At 44.2% G+C, this 24,337-nt stretch overlaps 1 protein-coding gene across 2 annotated transcripts; it reads left to right on the plus strand.

Moving 5' to 3' along the window:
• Window positions 1-484: 484 nt before the first annotated feature.
• Window positions 485-24,206, plus strand: bmpr1ba (bone morphogenetic protein receptor, type IBa). 2 transcript variants are annotated; one of them, XM_041938019.1, is made up of 11 exons: window positions 485-629; window positions 16,739-16,901; window positions 17,093-17,192; window positions 17,707-17,809; window positions 19,477-19,573; window positions 19,732-19,870; window positions 20,264-20,456; window positions 21,330-21,627; window positions 21,818-21,993; window positions 22,142-22,272; window positions 22,429-24,206. In XM_041938019.1, the coding sequence occupies exons 1-11, from the start codon at window positions 530-532 to the stop codon at window positions 22,552-22,554; spliced, it is 1,626 nt and encodes a 541-aa protein (XP_041793953.1). In that variant the 5' UTR covers window positions 485-529; the 3' UTR covers window positions 22,555-24,206. The 2 variants fall into 2 exon arrangements, with proteins under 2 accessions (XP_041793953.1, XP_041793954.1); XM_041938020.1 differs by lacking the exon at window positions 485-629 and adding an exon at window positions 4,198-4,286.
• Window positions 24,207-24,337: the final 131 nt, after the last annotated feature.

Below are 24,337 nucleotides of genomic sequence, written 5' to 3' on the forward strand. Positions count from 1 at the left end.
TTCAATATCCTCCTCACCCTCCTCCTACTTTTTTTTGCTAAACCCCATCTCGCTCCCGTCTGCTCCCTGCCCCCGTTTTCTTTCCACCCGTGGCCTCCCTCCCTGTGTGTGTGTGTGTGTGTGGGAGCGGGTCAGCCCTCCCTACTAGGCAAGTGAAGTAAACTCCCCATTTTTGCCTCCCTCTCTCTCTCTCTCCCTCTCCCTCTCTCTCTCAGCTGGGCTGCTACTGTCAGACCGGGTCGGAGGACAATCAACTGCAACTGCTGCCGCCGCCGCTGGTGTGTTTTGTGTGGTGTGGACTTTCTCACGTTGCGGTGGACACACACACATACAGGAGCTTGCATGCCGGTATCCCCCCTCCCCACCTCTCTCTCTCTCTCTGTATCTCTGCCTCTCTCTCTCTCTGTCTCCCCCCTCCCGCACATACAGACACACTCTCGCAGGGAGAGGCAGTGTGTGAGTGGCGGATCCTGTCGTGTGGAGTGTACTGAAGAGGGGAGCAGAGAATAGCGGAGCGGCAGACTCCACCATGCCAGTGCAGGGAGGAAGGCTGAAGCGCTGCCTGTGCCTCTGGAGCCGGAGTCCTCTGCTGTTGCTCGGACTGCTCTCTCTCCACGCTCAAGCCAACGGTGAGCTCCTCCAGCTGCCCTCCGCACTGCTGCTGTTTTTACTAAACTTTGCTCTGAAGTTGCTCCGATGCAGCTGCTAGACTTTCTTTCTGAACTTCAGCTGTTCAGTTCTTTTCTCCTTTCTGTCAGTGTTTTTGTTTCTCTACTCTGTGTTTCCCATCTTGAGTCTTGCTCGTACGCTTTTTGGATGAGTGTTGCTTTTAAAAGTTGCATCTTAAATCTGTGCTCTGCCATGCCGTGTCTCTCTCGTGATGACAGTCGGTTTTAGAGATCAGCTCTGATGTACACACGATCTTAAACATTGTTTTACATCAGGGAATCATTCATGTTTAATGTTAAATGTGATGTTTAATGTTAACCCCAGCTGGATGTGTAGGTTTTATCAAGGCCAGCACCTTAAAAAAAAGATGGTTTTTCATTCTATTTTCCTGTCGCCAAACCATAATATTTGGATTGTGCAGCTCTGTGTTTTGTCTTGTTAGACTGATAAAAGTGAATCTGAGACAAAACATTATTATAGAGCATGATTGCTTTCAGATTTTCAAATCATAAATAATCTGCAACCTCTTGAAGATAATGTTCAAGCTGTTTTAAGTTATTGCAAGTTGAAGAGTGCAATAAGTTACTGATTTTCTGATCACTTTGTCAATTTCACACCGACTGAGCGCTTCTGTAGCCGCTCTGACGTTCAGTTGCACGCCTCCAGTGGCGGCGTGTTTGTCTTCAAACACACGGAGAGATATACTGTCATGGTCCCACATTGTTACCGTTAGCCGCATCAGCCGCTTTGTCTGTGACCATGTTTGGTATCTGGAGTGTGATTGGCGAGGTGTTGGAGAGAGAACGTGTCAGATTTAATAGTCTGTTATGTTCAGTGCTGTGATGTGTGTCATTAAGGTTTGACGCGCTCTTTTCCTCGCACATATAGATCTAACCTTGCAGCTCTGTAGATCATCTTCGCTTCGTCGGAGGAGGAATTTCAATGTGTGCGCTGTAAAGTCGAACACAGAACGCAGGCTCAGACAGCATTTCTGATGAGCGATAGTGCCTGTGCATTATTTTTCTTTTCTCTCTTTATTGTTGGTCTATTTAAAGCGTCGCAGATTGTTTCAGCTGGGACCCCTGAAGCTAAGCCAGCAGAGGCTCATACCTCGCACCGAGGTCGCCCCGCGACCTCTGGCCGCATGTCATCCCCTCTCCCTCTCTCGTCCATCTTTCCTGTCATTGTCACCAGTTGAGTCGGCTTTCCTACGGAGTCCATGCTGTGTTACTTTATCTTTTGATTTACTCTCTGCGCTCACAGATGCTGTTATCGTCTGAAGCGCAGCCTCAGGAGGAATAACAGTCTTTCCGAATGCCGTGAACATTTAAGCAACTGCGCACACGAGTACGCGTGGACACAAACATAAAAATTGCCGGAGTGTTTCAGACGCACGGTAACACTGACTGCCCTGTCTAAGAAGCTGCAGAACAGCTGCCAAAGAAGAAGACATATGTGAAACGTGACATAAAGTTGGACGTCTACCAAGATTTTTTCTTTCTTGTTTGTGTCCCACTCCAGAAAGTCATTCACACTCTGTCTTTCGTTTAATATCGAGTTCGTGTTACATTTCTTTCCCTCCATTTATCTTTAAGCTTCAGCTTTCTCGTACACTTTGTTTTGGTGCACAGATCAAATCTCCAATTAGTGCAGATTTCTTGGATTTCAGTCCATCTAAATGCCAATGTAGCATTGGAGCGCCACCTGTAGGCTAGTGAAACAAATTCTCCCTCCTGAGATCCGCCAGATCTGAGAAGAATACTCATCAAAAATATTCATTTATTATTCTGGGGACGGATTTCGTCAGGCCTTAACCCTATTTTCCCAAATGAATGCTTGAGCTGAACTCTCTTTGCTCCATATCTATCAATTAGATATTATTTTTATGCTACAGCAATATCGCTATGCTTCCCTAGATAAGAGCATATCCACAGTTTCCTGACTGTAAACTGAAAAGATGAACAAATAGTGCACGGTTTAATTTTTTCGGCTTGGATGTTTCCATTTTAACAGACCACACTTGGCCCCAGCAATTCAAAGCCAATTTGAAACACAAACAGCTTTAAAGTCGAATCAGATGTGCTCAAGCACTTCAAACTGTATTCAAGTAGCATTTCGCCCGAGGCCTGTTAGTAACAGCCTCATTCATTGGTTGACACGTAGATGATTGATTGGACCAGCAACAGGCTCATTCATTGGTTGACACACAGATGATTGATTGTCCTGGCAATAGGTTCAGCTGTGACTCAACAGGCAAATATTTGTTTTGTGAAAAAGGAAAAAAGATGGAGCAGGTAGACAGAGAGGATTTTATTTATGAGACAGATCCGTACCTCTGTTTGCTCTTTCCTGGCTGTATTCTCCCTGTTTCTTCCCTCTCTAAAGCAGCACACGGATGTTTGGTGGAGTGAATGGAAGTCTAGACTTGATCATCTAGTGTTTCCTGGTCCTATAGCCACAGGTGAACTGGAGTCATTACAGGTTTTAGACAGGCAGTAGACAGTTTCAGTGTTGTGTCTTCATGAAGGTCACAGATTGCCCTGCAGCACCTCTAGGCCTTTGTTTCTGCAGCAAACATACACAGGACGATGTGTTCATTATTCCTCATGGAGAAATGAGAGCATAGGGAATGTGCACACTCATGCACACTTTATAAATCACACACACACACACACGCACAGATCTTCTGTGACCTTCCACCTACGCCAGGCTGCAGCCTTCAATGTGAGTTCTGGGAAGTGAGCAGTGAGCGTGATAGCTTACATTTCATTGTCCTTGGTGGAAATAAGCACCGCTGTATCAGTTGTCACAGTCAAAGCGCTGCCAGTTGCTTTGCTTTTGTCACTGCCGGCTAACGAGACTCTGTCGCTCTCTGCAGATTGTCAGGTTTTTGTTTTAGCAGACTAAAACACCTACCCGATTTCAAGCCAGAATAATCGCCTCACGCGTTTGACACCGTGTTCTCTGACGACTGAGAATGTGTCGCACCACTCTCGAACTCGCATTTTACAGTGATCTGTTTTCAGTTTTCATAAAGTTGTTGGCAAAATATGTGTGCTGTATCCTTTCCTCTGCATGTGTGTGTGTGTGTGTGTGTGTGTCACTGAACACCTACTTGATAATTTCAGGCTTCACTGGGTGGATGCTTTCTTCACACATGGACAGATTTATTCAAAACTCTGTTCTCGTGGTGTGAATGAGACCAGATGTTGATGATTGTGGTGTCTGATGTCAGTTTTTGAGAAAATCAGCCCGTGCAGGTACCACACATACAGAAACACGCTCTATAATTTGCATTCATTGTCACCCGCAAGTGCTGCATCTCGTCACCTCACAAGCATTCGGCTCAGTCCATTCAGAGCTGCTCATCTCGCAGGAAGTCATTGACGAAACTACCCCTCTTGCGATAAGCTGACTGAGACATTTCTAAATTGAAAAGCGGTTTTGAGAAAAGAGAAGCTGAAGGCGTGAGAGCTGACTCACTGCACCGAACTGCTGGTAGCACTTTCTACTCCTCTGTCTCGAAGCTTCCTGTCAGGATGTGTTCAGTTCCCTCGCTGGAAACAGATACCTCATTAGAGGCGCTGATCCGCCAGCTGTAAAGCTGAAACACAGAGGTAAGGTGTTGCTGCAGGTTGTTAAAGACAAATCGTTGGTGTCCTAAAGTAAACTCACGCCTGATGTCTGAAACCTTTTCTTCGACACGGCCGGGGGCCACAAACTGTGGTCTGCCCCTGGCAGTGTCTGAGCAGGTTGAGGGTTAACAAGGCAGAAAGGCCAATGCAGTGGCAGGAGCTGAGGATAAAGTGGTGACAAAGCAATGACATATAGAAGAATCCCTGATATGCGCAGCTCTTGTGTTGTGTGTTCGAGGGGAAAAAAAATGATCTTGAGATGACCTCTAAAAGGTGGAAGGTAAGGGGAAGTGAGGAGAGTTTGGGACTGAGGGGTATTACATCCTGTAATGGATACAGATCCAGTAACTTCTATCCCAGTCAGATTACCGGTTTGGCCCTGACTTCTTAAGACACAGCTGGAGCAGGGGAAGTTATACGTGTGTGTCTTTGTGTGTGTTTGTGTGTGTGTGTGGAAGAACTTTGAGTATTTTTGTAATACAAAGAAGAGGCTGTATTTTTAAGAGTCTGTATTTGTGACTGTGTACATTTAGCCATTTTAAAGACAAGGGGAATTGATTTAATGTGTAAAGTAAGCATGTACAAGAAGCAACTATGAATTTTTGGGACCATTTTATCCGAAAAAAAGACCAGAAAAGATGGTTTATGTCTTTTTGTTTTGTGTCCTTGGGCACAGAAGCCAGCATCTGAACCCTCAGTCAGTATACTGCATAGGAAAAATAAGTTTCTGAAAATAATTGCAAACTTTTACTTGATAAATTGCAACAGAAGTTTAGTCACATTAATTGCCTGAAGACCTGCTGTCACTGTTGCACTAGAATTTACAGCAGTTTTTTTTTTTTGTGTGCAAGCTTTTAACTGTTGTACAGTGGCTGTCGGGGAACTTGGCATTGAGATGGTTTAAGAGCAGCAGTCGTACTTAAAATTTGATCTTAAAAAGTGAAGTTGTTGTAGTTGTTGTAAGTGCAGCCCTAATACTCCGATTGTGTGAGCTGAGAGCTCTCGGCACAGTACAGTGCAACACAATACAGTGATGGACAGATAACAGGTGAAGCAGAGCAGAGCAAAGCTGGCTGTCACAGCCACAGTGCGCGGGGACTAGAAGGGCTTAGGGTTTTCCATGCACTCGCATCCCCCCTCCCCATAATATCCGCCCCTCCGCCCGCTCTCAGCCCCTGGAACAATGTCTTTGGATGGGGAAGGGTGACTGGGGCTGGGAGAGAGTTACTGCGCCCTGGTTTTGGCGTGTGACTTGGTGTTAAGAGTCAAGACAGGCAGAGATATTCAATATAGATGGAAGAGGTGGAGCTGCTGAAGAAAAGGAGATTATATTTCAATTTTTTTTTTTTTTTTTTTACAAGAATTTTTCCAATAAATGTGCAAATCCTTTTTCTTTAGGAAATAAAGTTTCAGCCAAACAGTTCCACTCTGACTAAATTAACCACATACTGAATCCTTCTGCGTCCTCATGTGGAATCTGGGCCTCTTTAACGTTCAGATATAGCACTTTAAGACCAAGATCTTAACTGTTTTCAGGCCAAGATTGCTCTTACCGGCTTATTAAATGATGCTGTCATGTGTTGTGCGAACCTAAAATAAATTACCTCATGAACTCATGACCTGACCAAAGGTGCTATCATTTTGTGCATTAGTTAATCACGGAAAGGAAAGTGAGGGAAGGGAGGTGAGTGGATCGGCTGCTTTAAATGTGGCAGTGAAAAATGAATACATTCACAGGCTGTAATTTAGGGTCATTTGTGGATGTCAGTGTGCCCACTTTTAACCAAATGGCTTTGCAATACAGACAATCATCATACGCTATGATAGGTACCTAATGGCTGGCCAGATGGGAGTGGATGTAGTGTGTGTGCGTGCATGTGCAAGTGTGTGTGTGTGCGCGTGTGAACGGGCCTAGCTGACAGCATGTTTGTCCAGTGAGATAGTACAGAGGAGGCCTGGAGCCACTGATGGGTGATATGTGACTTAGTTAATGGGAAGCTAATCATACGGAGGAGACAGTGGGACGCATACGACTGTAAACACACACGCGCACACACACACACACAAAGCAAGAACTCACACAGTGATACATGTAGAGAAGTGTTCTTGTCATGAATTTAACACAAATACACACATTGCACACATTATACCCACATTAAAGCGAAATGCTTTAATACACTCCCACACATACAGCGCGTGTGTGCACATATACGCACATACAGCACACACACACACACACAGGCTGTAGATGGATGGAAAGTGACTGTTTAAGCCTGTGGAGATGACTGAGACGCCACAGACCAGATTTCTGGGAAATAAACACATGGCAGCTGTAATGTTAACACCATCAGCCGTCCCTCCACTCACAAACACACACACACACAAACCTACGCACACACTAACACTCTCTCCACTCCCACAGGCACACAGCAAGGCACTCACCTACACACAGATTTGTTCCCATTCTCAGTGCCGGACGTCTCAAATTCAGATTGTATTCATTTATCATTCAGCCCAAGCAATCATTGTCAGTGGCTGTTAGTTCTGCATGACGGTGGTGTGTGTGTGTGTGTGTGTGTGTGTGTGTGTGTGTGTGTGTGTGTGTGTGTGTGTGTGTGTGTGTGTGTGTGTGTGTGTGTGTTTCGCTAACTGACAAAGAGTGTTTTGATTGCTGTAACCGAGGCGAGATGTGTCCTGAAAGAGAAATTATAGTTTCTGGTATCTTATTACACACATCTTGCCTGTGTGTGTTCATTTGTGTGTGTGTGTGTGTGTGTTCAGTGGAGCTTTTACTTTAATATGCATGCTGTGTGTCAGAACCGCAGAGCAGCATTTTACATGATACAAATCCAGCCAGGATGATCTTGTCAAGGCTTAAACCATTTATAGCAGCAGTAACGCACATTTGTGTTTGCCGGTGTGACACTCAGACTTGGCGTGATACTCGTGAAACCCTCGACAGATCCTGGGATCCACAACATTTAACACATATTCTAAATTTAAGTAACTTTAAACGGCGGCACTGGATGAGGCTGTGGCCGGAGGGAGTTGAAATCATTGGGAAGTAAGCGGTGGTGATGCAGTTTGGAACAGAAGTGAATGCAGAACGAATGACCAAAACTCTTGTTTTGTTATAATGAGATTGTGGATGGATGTAACTCCAGGCTGGAGCAACAAGTGGCATCAAAATGACTAAAAAAACTCTGCTGTACAGTTTTTTGTAAAGAAAACACCTGAGAATGAGTTAATCTAAGCACCTCAAGCCAAAAGTCAGAAAACAACTTTATGCATTTCAGTGTTTTAATTGATTATTTGCCACCACAGTCCAGGAGAGAACAGAGTGTGAAATGGTTTGGGAAAGTGTTTGTAGTGGTAAAAGGAAAATGGTAATATGCCTTTGAAAATTCTCATCAAAGTCAGAGGGTTTCTAAAAGTTCAAAGTCAAGGGCAACTGAACTTGTGATTTGGTCTTAGAGATTTTTCTCCACTTATCAGGAGGCTTCATGTCTTTCAGATAGTGTGAAGTGATGGTTGGGGCCAACAGAGAAACAGCTCAAATGTTACAACTAGAATCTTTAGCAACTGCTCGTGTCAAGGTGCTCTTTATATCTGCGTTTACCAGGGTCAAAAACGTCAAAATCCTGTACCGAAACAGCTTGACCTGGGTTACTGTGTGTGTTGTGTTACTGCGAACCATGAAAACACCTTAATCAAAGTCTTATCTTAATCTGAGCATTCGCTGTAGTCCAGCTCTTTGTGTGCACACTAATGGAACAGTTAAACCTGCAGTTTTTAAAGATGCTTTTGAACTGTGTCTCGTAAACCTTTCTAACTTTTGCAAACTGAAAACCTGAAAAGCATGCTTGTACTCAATAGTTTCTCTCTCTTCTTTCTCTTGTCTCTTTTTTTTTGTGACTCACAGACACATACTGTACGCACACACAAAAAAGGTGACATCATATGCTTAGACTTCCACCCCCCTGTTTCTAGCAGCGAAGGATCGCATCTCCCAAAAATGCAGCGTATCTCTGCTATCCGATCATTACCCATTTCTCAAAACCACTTGTGAGTGTGTGTGTGTGTGTGTGTGTGTGTGTGTGTGTGTTTAATTGCTCGTGTATGCGCCCACTGTGGGTGTCTGTGTGGAATTCTAAACTCGGGCTGTTATATTTGCCGCGGCCAACGATCGACTTGGCGAGTGTGTGGCTATTGTTTATCAGTTTATAGGCATGATTTTTGCATACCACCATGATGGAACAATGAGTCACATGATGATATCACAGGAATAGCAGATCCAATATGGTAAAAATAGCTGCCAAGTTTGAATGGACCGTGAGGGTGTGTGTGCGTGTTGTAACCTAATGCTACTTATTACTCTACGTGATGGGTGTGCATCATGGTCCGAGTATGCTGGATTCAGTCACTGGATCTCGAATGTTCGGTTTCAAGTGTTTTTGGGTGAATATGAGTTTGCATTAGAAACCACATGTTGAAGGCTGTGGATCTCATGTCTGATTTGTGGTTAGGATCAAATTGTTTGGAAGTTGTTGTAGAACTTGTGCACACCGGCAGGGAGAGGAAATAGGCTTTTCGGACAGTAGGGGCAAGAAACCACCACTGGCACTGCTGGTTTGTGCAGATTGAGTTTGACAGGTTGAGTGTGTTTGCGTGTGGAAATTGGAGAGCTTCATGACACCGGTTCTGGTTATTTTTCTGCTGTAACAGCAAATGTAATGAACCCAGATGAGAAAAACATCTAGTTATTAAAACCTGTTTGATATCTGCTTCCGATCAAATCGAGCTGTTTCTGAGGGGCACTTTTCTTCGTCTTTTCACAATGTGTTGGCTGTAAATTGAGCATTTTGTGTTGCAATAGAATGTATTTCTATGGCCTACACTACTAAATAGATGTTGTGACAGGCACTGTACGTGCTGCGTTGCTCTGTACGCCGTTGCATGTGGTAAAGCATTCCTCTGTGACATACACATCTGTCTGGTGGCAGAGAAGAGCAGCTGCTTGAAGGGATCTGCAGGAGATCACCAATGCGTCTTGCAGCTTCATTTCTCTTCCACAGGAATTGTTTGCAAAGACATGGAGTACATTTTCCACCTACGTTGCGCATATGATGAAATGCATAAACTTTGTTTTTTTTTTATCAGCGAGCAATTCTCATGGTTACATTTGAGCAAAATGCCTCAATGAACTGATTTCATTTTTTCATGTTTTTCGAGGGTGGGTGATATGTATGGCTCACAACATATGTCATTTTATATTTGTGGAAATCAGAGTAAGTGGTAGATTACATCTGCAGGAAATTCAACAGCACTGTCTATAAATGGGAAACAAATGGGAGTTTCTGGATTCTATGAATCCATTGTTGCCATAGCGATGTTCCGCTCCTTAGATTTCAACATTACCTGCAACAATACAGCAGAAAAACAGACAGGAAACAACAGAAAAATACTTTGCCCAGCCCTTTAGTTTTGGTCTTGACGAATCAATTTTAGGTGGCAGCATGTGGTCAATCAGAGTTTAAGAGCTAGATTTGAAGCAGCAGCATCAGAATTGCAGCCCCATGATCTGTCCGCATGCGCAGGGTCTGTGAGCTGATGTTTTGTTATAAGTAGGAGCCCACAGATGGCCATGAGAAGGAGCAAAGGAGCTTTTGATGAAGAGGCCAGCTGGTATCCTTCCCCTCTTTTCTTTGCTTTGCTCTCTCACACCTCCTTACAGGACCGTTTCATCATTTCCTTGTATTCCAAAGGGAACGCTGAGGGCCTTCTGGAATGAGCGCGGAGTTCCGGAATCCTTGTGTACCTGTCACTCATCCCCACAAAAGGGGACACACGCACGCACACACACCCCACTGGTCGCAGCACAAAGCTGGCAGATGACAGCTGTAAAACCAGAGACTGGCACCGGCTCATTACTGCGTCATTCATCAGGGTGAAACGAAGGAATGTTTGAAGGGCTGTTGATGATGTTGTTGTGTTGGAGGACAGAAGGACTCAAAGCAGCTCCCGCAGCTTCACTTATCCCAACTCTCACTAGCTTTATTCTGCTGGTGTTGCTAAATTAAGCTTCTTAAAAGCTGTTTTCAGTCTAAGCCACCTGACGTTGCATCCATCTTTTATGATTGGCTACTTGGTGGTTGTCTCAGTCCTGGTTGTTGAACAGGTGTTCTGACAGGGCTGATTGATCCATTGATGTAATCATTTAATTAAATTTAAGCGGCAGTTGCCATATTGCTTCCTACATTAAAGGTAGTTTTTAGAGCTTTTATATGTCTACTTGTGCTTGAAATACCTTTTTTCAGAATTTAAATGTGAGTTTTAGGAGAGTGCATGAATAAAGAGGTGTTGAGATGTGGGAGAAGAAAGACACAAGGTGGTGTAAGAAATCTGTAGGAGAGGGACTAGTTGAGGTGGAGGAGTAATGATGCATGACTGCTTCTTGCACTCGAGGCAACAATACCTACAACAGAAGCTATAATATTGTGTGACTGTGAGCCAGCTTTCATACCAGTGTCCAGCACAGCCTTTTGATCCGACTTCGGTGAGAAATTAGAAGTGTAATAAGGTATAAAGCAGTTCTTTTTTTATCTGCATCAGTACGTTTCATGAATTATTGGTCGTGGTGTAAAGCTATCAAGGTCATATAAGCAATTAAACGAGAAAACGGCGAGAGGGGAAGAGGGAGCCTCGCCACATGACTCAGAGTAAGTTTAGCCAAAACAACGAGAAGGCGACCTCAGCTTCCCAGCATCCAGATGACAAAGTGGGGTTCATTAAGACATTCCTGCACATGTGGGATGGCTCGGCTCATCATAACACTGACAGGAAGAAGAACGTGGAGATAAGACCGGGCACTGAAAGCACATGGAGGTCGGGAGGGAGAGAGAGAAGAGAGAAGAGAAAAAAAACCTTTCACCTTCCATGTTTCTTTTGCTGTACCGACGGCACTGTCAAACACCAGCAAGATGAACTACTACTTAGAGGGAAGAAGGGGGCAGGAAGGGAGCAGTGTTGTCAAATGAGTGTGTCTTAAGTGGAAGGGGGAGGCGGGTAGTGTTTACACGGGCTCTGTGAAAGGGCTTTTCTGGTAGGCCTTGTTTGACATGGCCGGGATAACTAATGAATATGTTTTCCCTCTCTTTCTGTTCCTCCCTGTCCGTTTGTCTGTCTGTCCTCCTCTAAATCTCCTGTCTTCGTCTTCCCGTCTCATGCACCATATCCCTCTCGCTCACTGCCGTCCCCTCCGTCTCTCTGAATATCTTTCTTCTTCTTTCTTTTTGTGTTTCAGTCCGTACAAAGCGGCATCTGTTGAAAAGAGGCCTTTTTCGCTTTTGGGGCTTTGTGGGGCCACGGTTGTTAATTGTGTGTTTACAGTGGCCCCTATATCCTGCCATCAAGCCTGGAAAAATGGCTATAGGGGAGACCTGAGAGCTCATACTGCTATCTGAAAGGCCTTTTTGGTGAAAGAGCTTGAAACAATTATGGTGTCGGTGAAGTGCTCGGAAATTTGGCCAGTTTCTGAGCACAAATCGTTTGACTTGCAGCGTGTTGTGACATTGGTGGTACTTAGCAAGGTTCGGACTGGAGATCCCATTGGTCAGTGCAGGTTTTTACAGGGATTGCACCTCACAGCCAGGAGCAATATTTTCCTATTCTTCATTTGCTCTCATATTCCTTCACCTGTGTTACCAGACCCCCCGAAACTAAGAAGATATTATGAAAAGCTGCCACATCTCTCTATGAAGCACTTTATGACCATTTCTCCACTTTTCTCCACAGCCTGAATCTATTTGTGCTATTTTACAGACTAAATACATTTTCTTCTCTGCGATGAGAATATTTCTTTCTAAGGGATAAGATTGGAGTAACATACAGGGTCAGAGTCTTCTCTCAAACTGCAGAGTGTTTGGCCTTGGTCACTCTCCCTCCCACAGGCAGATGGGACAGGCTCATAGAAAAACTGCCCATTACCTCAGGACCAATGAAAGACTCAGCAGTCTCTGTGTCCAAAGGGTTTAGTAGACGGAGGAAGGAGACAAAGACAACACAAGAACAAAACTCATTAAGATGAAGCAGTGCAATAGCAGATGAGGTGTAGATAGAGATTACCTCAGATGACTCGCTCACATGCCTGACATTTCCACAGAGTCAGGAGGCTGCAGAGAGCCGTAAGGCAGCCACTGTTTTAGGATAATGTGACTCCACTGATGATAATAATATTATGTGAGAAGAGAAAAGATGGAACTGTAGAGCCACTGCTACCTCCTTTACCTCCACCAAGGACGTTGTGTTTTCTGTTCCGTTTGTGTGTTTGTCAGCAGGATAATGGAGAAACAACTGCAATGACTTTCATGAAACTTCAGGGTATAGCATGGGCCATGGGAGACTCTGAATCAAGGGCCAGACACACAAATTATTTTTCGCTTTCGTTAACATTGCAAAATGACATAGATGTTGCAATCCAGTAGATGGTTGCTCTCCAGAAAACTGCACTTGTGGAGCACTCTGGGACGACCGCAGCATCGCCACACCTGTAACGGCGCTTTTATCTCAAGCTGAGGCATTGCCATGGAAACATTAATACACACATGTCACGCAACTCTTGCTTACATCCAAACGTGAATTATCTGCATTTGCATCATAGAAGAGTGGACTGCTGGCCTTGGCTGAGGCCCTTCGAGTTAATAATGTGATTCAAAAAATCACAGATGCACAGAAAGACTGTATGTTGCACTAGCTGACAGCAAAGGAAACTTCTGTAAAATACTTTTTGTTACGTAGATATCCTGCAGTGTTTGCTGGTTTCAAAGCAGATAATCCAGTCAGCTCTGGGTCGGACACCTCAGACTCCAATTAGGATTTGTGCAAGAAGCATCAATGAATTAAGCAACATTCTGCTCGGTTGTGGCTTTTCCTTTTATCTCTCCCCCACTGTCTTTCTCACATGCACACACACACACACACGCACACACGCACACACACGCAGAGCAGTAGCCAGGGATCCCAGGTGCAGGATGGATGTGAAAGGCTTTGTGTTTTGTCAACAGCACAGCAGCACCTCACATGACTATTCAGTGGACTCGCAGAGTGAGGACAGGGCAAAGAAAGTGCAAGATAAGAAGAGGAAGAGGGTGGGGCATGAGAAGAAGGCTGAGAAGAGAGAAGCAGGAGAGACGGCCCGAGGAGAGAGATATGGGACGAAGAAGAAAGGGGCAGAGGGAGGTTGGCGTGGAGCGTGACACCGAGCGAGTGAGCAGTAAGGAGACGGATGGAGTAAGCGATGGGCGGGAGGGGGGCAGAGTGAGAGAAAGGGTGGAAAAGGCCACTGGCCTCTGCTCTGTCCCCTCTGTGTGCTGCTAAACTGCCCACCAGTTCCCCGCAGCTCTGTCACTTCTCGTTTGTTAATCCCCCTTTCTTCTCCCCCTCCTACTCTTCCTCGCTCCCTTTCTCTCAAATCGGTCAATTGTTAATGTGACCCCTTTAAACCCCTCCGTCCCTCTCTTGCAGCATTGTCAACACATTATCAGTGTGTACAAGAGAGACATTTAGAGGGGAACTGCTCGATGACAAATGATTGTGCTTTTTTAAAAGTTACTTTTTTATTCATATTTTCACTCGTGTAATTAAAAAAATCTTTATAGCACATTATGAAGCAACGCTGCATCCTTTTAATACTGCACACACTTTCCTTATTATTGAAAGAAAGGCAGACAAAACGGGACTTTGTACGACAGCCACGGGTTAGAAAACCAACGCCGGCTCACATCAGAGGGCTTCTTAATTGTGCGTGCGCGGCCACATTTATCACAGTCAACACGAATAAGATGAACGAGCACAACCGCCTCGTGCGTTGAGCAGCATTTGCTCCTTGATTGTAACACAAAGGAGAAAAATCAAAGCTTTAGATCCGAACTGACAAGCTACAGCAGTTAATCTCTCTAATAACATTAGTTGTGTCACTAGATCTTTGTCACTTTTGTGGAACTGCATTAATGAACTTCAAACAGTGCAAGTGCAGCACGTTGACAGCTGAGCGCATGAAACGCCAGAGACAGTGAAATAAATCAAGGGAGAAAGAGACATTTTTGAAGCACATGTGCATACGTCTGTGTGTGTGTTTCAGTACATTAGGGAGCTTTAAGTGTCGATCCCTAGAGGAAGTTCTTTGATGTTTTGTGAAAGACAGCTGGGCTCAGATGAAAGAGAAGATACCACCATTATCTGACGTTTGACTGACAGCACACAACCACCCTGAAAATACAGTATGCTGCACACGCTCAAGTTTCCATCTACTCCAATTAGTTTTTCAGAGGTGAGGTTTGGATCAGCCTTTTAATGCGCAACCTCGATTCCAAAAATCGAGGTTGGGCATTTGCAATCATTTGCGATCGAACTGTGTTTACAGACAACAGTTTCGCAAAGAGTCCATGTAGTAACTTACGATCATGTGTTCACAAAGTGGTGAACCTCGCTCCATCCTCGCTTGTGAACGACTGAGCCTTTCCAGGATGCTCCTTTCATACCCAATCATGATACTATCACCTGTTACCAATCAACCTGTTTACCTGTGGAATGTTCCAAACAGGTGTTTTTAGAGCGTTCCACAACTTTCCCAGTCTTTTGTTGCTGCTGTCCCAACTTGTTTGAAACGTGTTGCGGCATCAAATTCAGAATAAGCAGATATTTACAAAAATCAATGAAGCTGATGAGGTCAAACATTAAATTAATTGTCTGTATATTGTTTTTCAATTGAGTATATGTCAAAAAAAGAATTAGCAAGTCATCACGTTCTGTTTTATTTATGCTCCACGCAACATCCAAACTTTTGGGGAATCAGGGTTGTAATCATCGGCCTTTACGCCTCACGCTTTTTCATGAGGACTACGTGCTGAAAAACTTCTGTTCTTTTGTCGCACTTGACAATAATCCAGCTTTTCTTCCCCCGACAAGAAAAAGTAAAACCCATGAGAAGTGCCCAGCAGTTTGACCAGGCGTCACACCTCCATTTGTGCAAGAGAGAAAGAGATTAAAAGACTTTTTTCCCCGACAGGAAACCAGAAGCAGCTTCAGTTTTTGTTGTGTTTCTTTAAATTTCTATGAAGGTTTTCATCACTTTCACTGTGAGGACAGTTTAAAAAAAAAAGTACATAATTGGTTCATACATTCTGACTGCGTGCTTTTGGTTCTCATTCTTGGTGAGAAGCGTCCGCTTTAAAAACAAAACTGGAGAACGAAAGGTTGAAAAAGGAGAAGGAGAGCAGATTCTGTATCTGCTAGTAGTTTATTTCAGAGAGGAAGAACTATCTCTGCGTGCAGCTGTTAAACATCTGGTCTCAATGATCATGCTGGAATGAATGAAAATCTTAAAAGCCGTGAAGGAAAGACACTTCCGTGATCGTTTTTTCCCTCAAGTGACAAACAGGTGCTCTTTTGAAATAGGATAAGTAGGGAGCACAACAGCTTCGTTCTAGTTCTCAGGAGCCGTATCGTCGTAAGAGTACAAAAAACACATTTCACAGGATGGTCGAGCTCGAAGGTTTTTTTTTTGGGAGTTTTATTTTATTTTTTTTTTTGCACATTTCTCAGATTTTCTGTCTTTCTTTGATTTTATTTTTTAGTAGATTGATGTCCGTACCACTGAAGTTCGATTCTGTTTCAGCTGAGTCAGCCAGCTCATGTGGAATGGATTTATCATGCGAACATAGAGCATGCACAGAGTTGATATTTGCCGTCTTGGCTCCGAAAGCAGACACCAGCACAGCAGAGACTGGGGAGTGAAGATATTAAACTTCCAACCCAGGGGAGCCTGCAGGTGGATGCTGGACTGGATGAAATGCACACGATGAACAGCAGAGGCAGAGTCACAGGAGTGAAATCCCACAAACTGCAGCAGTAAACCTGCAAGCCTCACAAACACGGACAGAGTGAAGCCTAAACACCGGCTCACAATAAACGTTGAAGTAGTACAAGCTTGCTAATGAAATGCTACAGGAGCAGCATAAGCAGCAAGTGTTAGCATCATTAAAAAATTTAAACTCATTTCATCTCTTTTTTTGACTGGGATGTACACGAGCAGTAAAGAGGTTTCACCTTGTGTTTTATCCATTGGTTATGCATTGGTCTTTCATATCTAACTATACGAGTATATCGAGGCAGAGCGTCTTGAAATGTCTGCTGAGATCACAGGCTTTTCCTCATATGTTGGAGCGTGTGGCTGCAAATACCTGCAGATATTCTCTATTATAAACACCCTCTTGCAGCAGGAGTCCACACATTTGTCAGCAGTCCCTGACCTTAGCAGCGCTGGAGCTCTTTCCTCTGTGAAAATGTGTTCTCTATTATTCATGAATGTGATATTTTTCCTGTCTCTCTACCAAACTAAATTTCTCCCGCTTTCTCTTTTTTTTTTTTTTTGCCAGGCAATATATTGGACAGCATGCTGCTGAGAGCGTCCAATAAGGAGGCAGCGGAGAGTGGGAGGGAGACCAGTGGCAGCACGGCTCCTGTGGCGTCCCCCCAAAGACTGCGGTCGTGTCACTGTTATAACCACTGCCCTGAAGATTCAACCAATAACACGTGCAGGTACAGTGCAGAGTGGAGAAACGCTCAGAACTGTCCTGAAGTTTGAACTTATAATGGCTGCATGGGTTTGTTTGTGATTTGACCAGTATGTGCACCTGCAAATATGCATTCACAGTGTTGACGCTGATACGTTTTTCCTAACGATATGTTAGCGGCTGCTTTGCTCACTGTGGCTAAACGCTGTTTTCCAGGACGGATGGCTACTGTTTTACCATGGTGGAGGAGGAGGGAGGGGTACGGGTCCAGACTGCAGGTTGCCTGGGCCTGGTCGGATCAGAGTTTCAGTGTCGGGTGAGTAGATGACTGTGACATTGCAATCCACATGATGTCTCCCTTTGGCATCCTCTGTCTCAGATCTGTACAAAACTTTCATTTTAAAACTTAATTCAAATGGAAAAAGACCACAAAAAGGTTAGTGAACAGATTATGATTGATGATTATATTCAGTATAAACTATTTGTGAGCCCCTTTATTGGACTATTTGATTAACGATTATTTTAATTGCTGATTAACTGATAAATAGTTTACATTTACAGCTTATAAAATATTATGTCAATAATAAAAAAAGGAACATCACTATTTCCCAGAGACCAAAGTAACATCTTCAAATCCTTGTTTTGTCCAACCAACCCTCTAAAATCCAAAGATTTTCAATATACTGTGACATAAAACAGAGGAAAAAAAGCATGTCCTCCATATTTTATCATCTAAATGCCGATTTAATGATACTGAATATCTCTGCCGATCAACCAATCAGTTAATTGCTTTGAAACTAACTAAAATCACTGTGTTTTCTGTGTTTCAGGACACCGGGAACTCGCGTCTGAGGAGGTCGCTAGAGTGCTGCATGGACGAAGATTACTGTAACAAAAACCTGCATCCCACACTGCCACCGCTCAAACCGCCTCGTAAGTTTATCCGTCGCATCTCATCCCTCCACGACTCTCTCTTCCCCATGAAACACAAGACAGATTTTGAAGAGCCGCTTGTTCTCCGGCTGGCAGGTGACAGAGACAATGATAGAGACAGGGCCAAGAACTGTGACTGATGGTGTTGCAGCACAAAGGATTCAGAGATAGAGACATCACGACATTGTCAGGGAGTCCAAGTCGGCTGAAGTGGGGGAGACAGTGGGAGTTACTGTCAAACTGTCCTGGAGCTTGCCAAAGCTGCTGGGTGTCAGGAGAACACAGAGGTCTCCACTGTGCACAACACTATACTCCATGTGCGAGCGTGAGAGTCTTTTTGTGTATTTGAGAGACAGTAAGCCTAGATTCCCAGGGAAATCACAAGCCACAGCAGACGCCGAGGGCAGAGTCATCAATCTGAAACCCTATCATAGGGGATCATGAGGAGAATTCATCGACTAGGCTGAGGGCTTCCTCTCGCTGTTGACTGGGGGCCCTGTGGGAAAAGAGTGTGTGCCAGAACAAAATGAAAAATTGATGACTGAAATATGATTTGTACTTGATTTACTGTACACCCGTTCTTCCATGTGACTCGTAAGGATGACTGTTTTCTCCATTTCCTTCCGTGTTTTTTTCCCTTCTATTAGAGATATCAGATGTTTTATTAGATTTTTTTTATTCAGCTTAAAGGTCCAGTGTGTAGGATTCAGGGGGATCTATTGGCAGAAACGCAAATAAGTATGTTTTCATTAGTTTATAATCACCTGAAAATAAGAATCATGTTTTCGTTACCTTAGAATGAGCTCTGTATATTTACAGAGGGAGCAGGTCCTCTTCCACCATGTCCACCATGTTGCACCGCCATGTTTCTACAGTAGCCCGGGGCAGACAAACCAAATACTGTATCAAGCGTCTTTCTTATTTTTGACGTTCTAATTCATTAAGATTTGAGGAGAAAAAAGATGTCTGCCAGCACTTACGTGTTGACCGTGAGGCTCATGCAACTGCAACTTTTCTTGCAGTGAAAAACAAATTTCTAACCAATAAAGGCACACAAGAGGACACTGACACCGCATGGACAGACAAACGTCACCATCTCCGCTCTGTGCAGGCAGGCAGGAGTGAGAGTCAGTCACTATGGTTACAGGACAGGGACGCTCTCTGAGGCTCTGAAACTTTCTCATTGACCATACATATTCATCACTGACCACGATAACTGGCTTGACATGATTATTATGACAAGTCCATGGTGAGTAGTGTCACAGAATTGACTCTCCAAGCTAAATTGAAAAGCAGCTCAGTCTCTCTCCTGCCTGCCTGCCTAGACGGTGCAGAGGAGAGGGAGAGACCACTGCCAGAGGAGACGCTGTCCCTCATCTGTCCTGGCGCTACCACGGCCCTCTTTTCCTGCCATTTGCAATCTGCAACCTCACCACTAGATGCCACTTAAAATGTTACACACTGGTCCTTTAAGTCTCCTGAGCAGAAAACTTTTCATACATTCTTTACGTTATCGTGCATCAATGACAAAAAGAGCGGAGGCGTGGAACAGGACAGATGTTATTGATTTTATTTCATTTGTTTTGACGTTGTTTCATTTATCCGTCTCTTTTGTTCTCTCACCACCCCGCCCACCTTTTCTCACCTCTTCATCGTCCCCTCTCTAGTCTACGTTGATGGAAAGATCCACCACATGGCCTTGCTGATCTCAGTCACTGTGTGCAGCATTATACTGGCTGCCATTATTGTCTTCTGCTACTTCAGGTAAACTTCATGTGACCATCAAACACATCCTTGCTAGAATTTACTGCACCGCTCTACAAAGACCCAAAGATGATAATACACAGCGTAAATTACAGCACTTATTTTTTCGGCCTTTTCTTTTTTAAGAGGGTGCGCTGAACAGCTCTGTGTTTTTACAGGTATAAGCGTCAGGAGTCTCGTCCCCGGTACAGTATTGGTCTGGAACAGGATGAGACCTACATTCCCCCCGGAGAGTCTCTGAAGGACCTGATAGAGCAGTCACAAAGCTCTGGCTCTGGCTCAGGGCTCCCTCTATTGGTGAGACATGCACATTGCAGCCAAACACCTGTTACATTAGAGAGGTGCTCCACAGATCTCTTATATGGACACATTAAGGCCCATGAGATCCTACTTGATTAGATTTTGTCTCATGTTTTTCCATATAGGAAGAGTGTGATGGTTGATTCGATACATGCAATAAGATATGAGTGTTTATTTTTAAGCGGGTGACTTTCCAAACTGTGAAAACACTATTCCTGATTTTGCTGGAGGGCTTCTATATCAATCTGAGGCCCACTAAACCTTAATATGGGGTTTCTATCCTAAAATATAAGGATCTTAATGTGCTGAAACATGCAAAACACACACCAACGGTAGTCTCAGGGATAATCTTACATTAAACCTAACCCTTTTCCATCTTCTGCTCCTCAGGTCCAGAGAACGATAGCCAAGCAGATCCAGATGGTGAAGCAGATAGGCAAGGGGCGGTATGGAGAGGTGCTGATGGGCAGATGGAGGGGAGAAAAGGTGGCTGTTAAAGTTTTCTTCACCACTGAGGAGGCCAGTTGGTTCAGAGAGACTGAGATTTACCAGACCGTCTTAATGAGACATGAGAACATACTGGGTAAGACTTGTTTCTGTCTTTGGTGTTCGGTGTCCCTGCTTGTCTCTCATGTGTTACTTCTTCCAATATTTTGCCCTTGCTTTACTGATTTCTAGTCTTATTTTTTGTGTGTGTGCACCTCTGCATCAGTCTATATGTCTGTCTCTTTAATTGTCTTTAATTGCATGTGCTTCAATTAAGTGCTTAAAATCAATCCTAAATGATGGTCTACTTGGGCTTTATTGGATGTACATATGAATTGGTATGTTCATAGATGACTTCTTTAAATAATTAATTTCATGTCTGAGTTTCGTAGCAAAAAGTACAAAAAAAAAAAAAAGACAATTAAAATATGCAATCGTTTGTTTTTAGGACGAGTTTAGGAGTTAGTTTTTGTTTGTCCAGTTGTAACTATTCTGCACCACACTGCAGTGAGTGCCAAAACAGATCAATTATAGCCAAGAGAGCGTACACCACAGCAAATTATAAAGTAGACAACAACAGACTGCAAACCAAAGCTTGCATAATTAAACACCACAAGATGCATTGTAATTAAGTAGTGGGGCAAAAGATCACTTGCCAGTAAACTAGAAGACAGGCTAGATGCTGCGATGCATAATGCTGCCTTCCACAGTCGGTGCTGCGCCTGCTTTTAAATGCCTGCTTTACTCTCGAGGTCATCAAATCCACCAAATCAGGCAACTGCCAACAAGATTAACATGTTAAATGAGGCTAAATCAATGGTACAGTACAGCCTGAAAAAGAAAAAAAAAAAAGTTAAACTTTTGCTCACGACAAACAAAAGTTGGACAGACTTATGTGTCTATAATGTCTGCCTTCATTATCAGAGCTAAGAGAATAAACTGGTTCTTTGACTCGACTCTCCGTTCACAGGCTTTATAGCTGCAGATATTAAAGGAACTGGCTCCTGGACGCAGCTCTACCTAATCACCGACTACCATGAAAATGGCTCTTTGTACGACTACCTCAAATCAACCACTCTCGACAACAAAGCCATGCTGCGACTGGCCTACTCGTCTGTGTCGGGCCTCTGTCACCTCCACACCGAGATCTTTGGCACCCAGGGCAAACCTGCCATTGCCCACAGGGATCTGAAGAGTAAGAACATCCTGGTGAAAAGGAACGGGACCTGCTGTATAGCTGACCTAGGACTGGCAGTCAAGTTTATCAGGTGAGCGTGTTAAAATATTCCTCTTTCAGTCTCGATTTAAATCCACGTTTTGCTGAATTTAAGCCCTGGCAGAGGAAATGTTCATAAATTATCAGTCATTTGCACGTCTGTCATTTCAAAGGATTCAGCTATGTGCATGGCTAATTCATCTTTAATTTAAAATTGTTGCTTTGATCTCTTGACTCTGCAGCGACACCAACGAGGTAGACATCCCTCCCAACACTAGAGTCGGCACAAAGCGCTACATGCCTCCGGAGGTTCTGGACGAGACTCTGAACAGAAGTCACTTTCAGTCGTACATCATGGCCGACATGTACAGCTTTGGGCTCATTCTCTGGGAGATCGCTCGGCGCTGCGTCTCAGGAGGTAAATAAACTCTAAACTAAAAGCCAGACTACAAGGAAACGTTAAACCTGTACTTTCATTTTAACTTTTGGGCTCTAGTTTGAACTCATCAGACTCTATCAAACAGCACACAAACAAAATGTTCCTTCTGTGACGTGTGTGTTGTTAGGGATCCTTGAGGAGTACCAGTTGCCGTACCATGATTTAGTTCCTACAGACCCCTCATATGAAGACATGAGAGAGGTGGTCTGCATCAAGAGACTACGACCATCTTTTCCTAATCGATGGACCAGTGACGAGGTAACGTATGTCAAAGTATGCTACATATGCATGTGGCATCTGCTCCATGAGGGGGCACCAGGGGGCAGTGCCCCCTCAGTGATCTAACGTACGTGCATGCGCAAACACACACACACATATGAATGACCTACCTAACATCAATCTGTATCTCCTCAGTGTTTGAGACAGATGGGGAAGCTGATGACAGAATGCTGGGCCCAAAACCCGGCCTCCCGCCTCACAGCCCTACGGGTCAAAAAGACACTTGCCAAGATGTCAGAATCACAGGATATCAAGCTGTGAGCGAGCGCTGCCAGGTGTGTGTTCACACACACACACACACACACACACAGAGAGGGCATTAACGAGCACGCCGGCTCCGGTCCAGGCCGCACAGTCCTTTTTTTCCTGGGAGAAGGAGACGGGACAGGAAGCACGATCATCACTCGGAGATCGACAAACGTTGAGTCCAGACGCCCAGAACTCTGCAATTCAAGTCCCCCTTGAAAAATGTATTACAGGACTACACGAAAACTTTAATGAATCATAAACAGTGAGGCCCTGCGCGGCCCTGTTGCGTCAGTCGGAGAGGACGAGACATTTTCACTTCAGACTAGTGCGAGGACTCTAAAACCATGTTCCCGTTCCTGTTCAGAGAGTTTGACTTGGCACCGTAGCTGCAGAGATACACAAACAAGCTACTGACCAGTGAGTGGAATACTATATCACTGCTTTCTGTGAAAGCTACCCTACCTGTAGATGAAGGTCCGACTGATAGAACGGTGCTTTAAGGCAATCTGTTATTGCAGCATGACACCTCCTTTCAAACACTGTCACCCCCCCTCCCCCCACTACTGCCTTTATGTTGCAATTAGATTGAACACATTTTAAATTGACTGCTTTTGGTTGCAATGACTGCCACTATGTGACAGAACAGAAAGTGTGTTTTGAGGCTTTAAAGGTTTTTGCTCACGCTGGTAACGTTTGTAGACACTGAAGAAAAGGTATACCTGTATTTTTGATGATGGGATGTGAAAGATGCAAAAGCGTATTTTCCATGTAAAACTCGAACTCTATAAGACTCTATGTGAAAAAATAAAGTTTATATGTCTAAATAAACTCTGGATCGAGGTTCGACGTGCCCTCCAGTAAACAAAGCCTGCCTGAGGAGATGGGGGCACTGGGATTGAACGGTGCCATCCGAAGGTGCTCCACAGCCACTGCAGGAAGGGAAGTCTGCCGAGGCAATCAGAAACCGTTGTACACTAACTGTAGTGGTGACTGTTATAAATGTGTGGAATTGTGCCTGTGTTAGTTTAGGGCTACCACATGTCATGGACTGCTATTGTTCAGTTACTATGGGTGTTTTAGGCTGCTGGACCAGAGGCCTTCACCTAGAAAACACCACCCGGATTACCCTGTGGACACCACAAGGTCGCGTTTCCCTGACCACCGGGCTGCCTCGTACATCTGAAGTCAAGATCACGTTGAGTTGTCACCCTGAAATTAAACAGAGCTTTTTGAAGACTTCCTCCTTTAATTCAAATTCTAACACGGTAGCAATCGAGCATTAGGAAGCTTAAACGGCCTCAGTGTGAAATGCTTCTCAAGGTAAATCTGGACACCTTTCATCATAACCGTGAGCAGGCTGTCTCAGCGGTCTGCCATCACAGCGGCGGCAGGTGAGATTTCCCTCCAATGGCACAAATCCAGTCAATTTTATCTTATTATTTTTTGTCTATGTGTAAAGTCCTTGATAAACTTTCCTTCAGGTCAATGAGGTTTTTATTTTTCTGCCAACAGAATAACAGGATGCTCTGTTGAAGGTGTGGCAGATCTGTTGTGTTTTAAATGCCCTTTCTTTCCTCTTGGGTGTTGTGCCTTATTTAATCTGTACCTACTGTAGTTGTATGTGAGAGGAAGTGGTGTTTTTATTCAGTAAAAAAGGTTGAACATTCCCCCAATAAAGTGTTTCACTCATCCACATGGCTGACGCACAGTTTGTGGTGGCTGAATGAGGTGCATACTAACAAGTCACTTGGCAATGCCTCTTACTGTTAAGGCATGCTCTTCATATTTTCTTTGT

Source organism: Chelmon rostratus, chromosome 5 (genome assembly GCF_017976325.1).
Source record: "Chelmon rostratus isolate fCheRos1 chromosome 5, fCheRos1.pri, whole genome shotgun sequence".
Classification (NCBI taxonomy): Eukaryota; Metazoa; Chordata; class Actinopteri; order Chaetodontiformes; family Chaetodontidae; genus Chelmon; species Chelmon rostratus.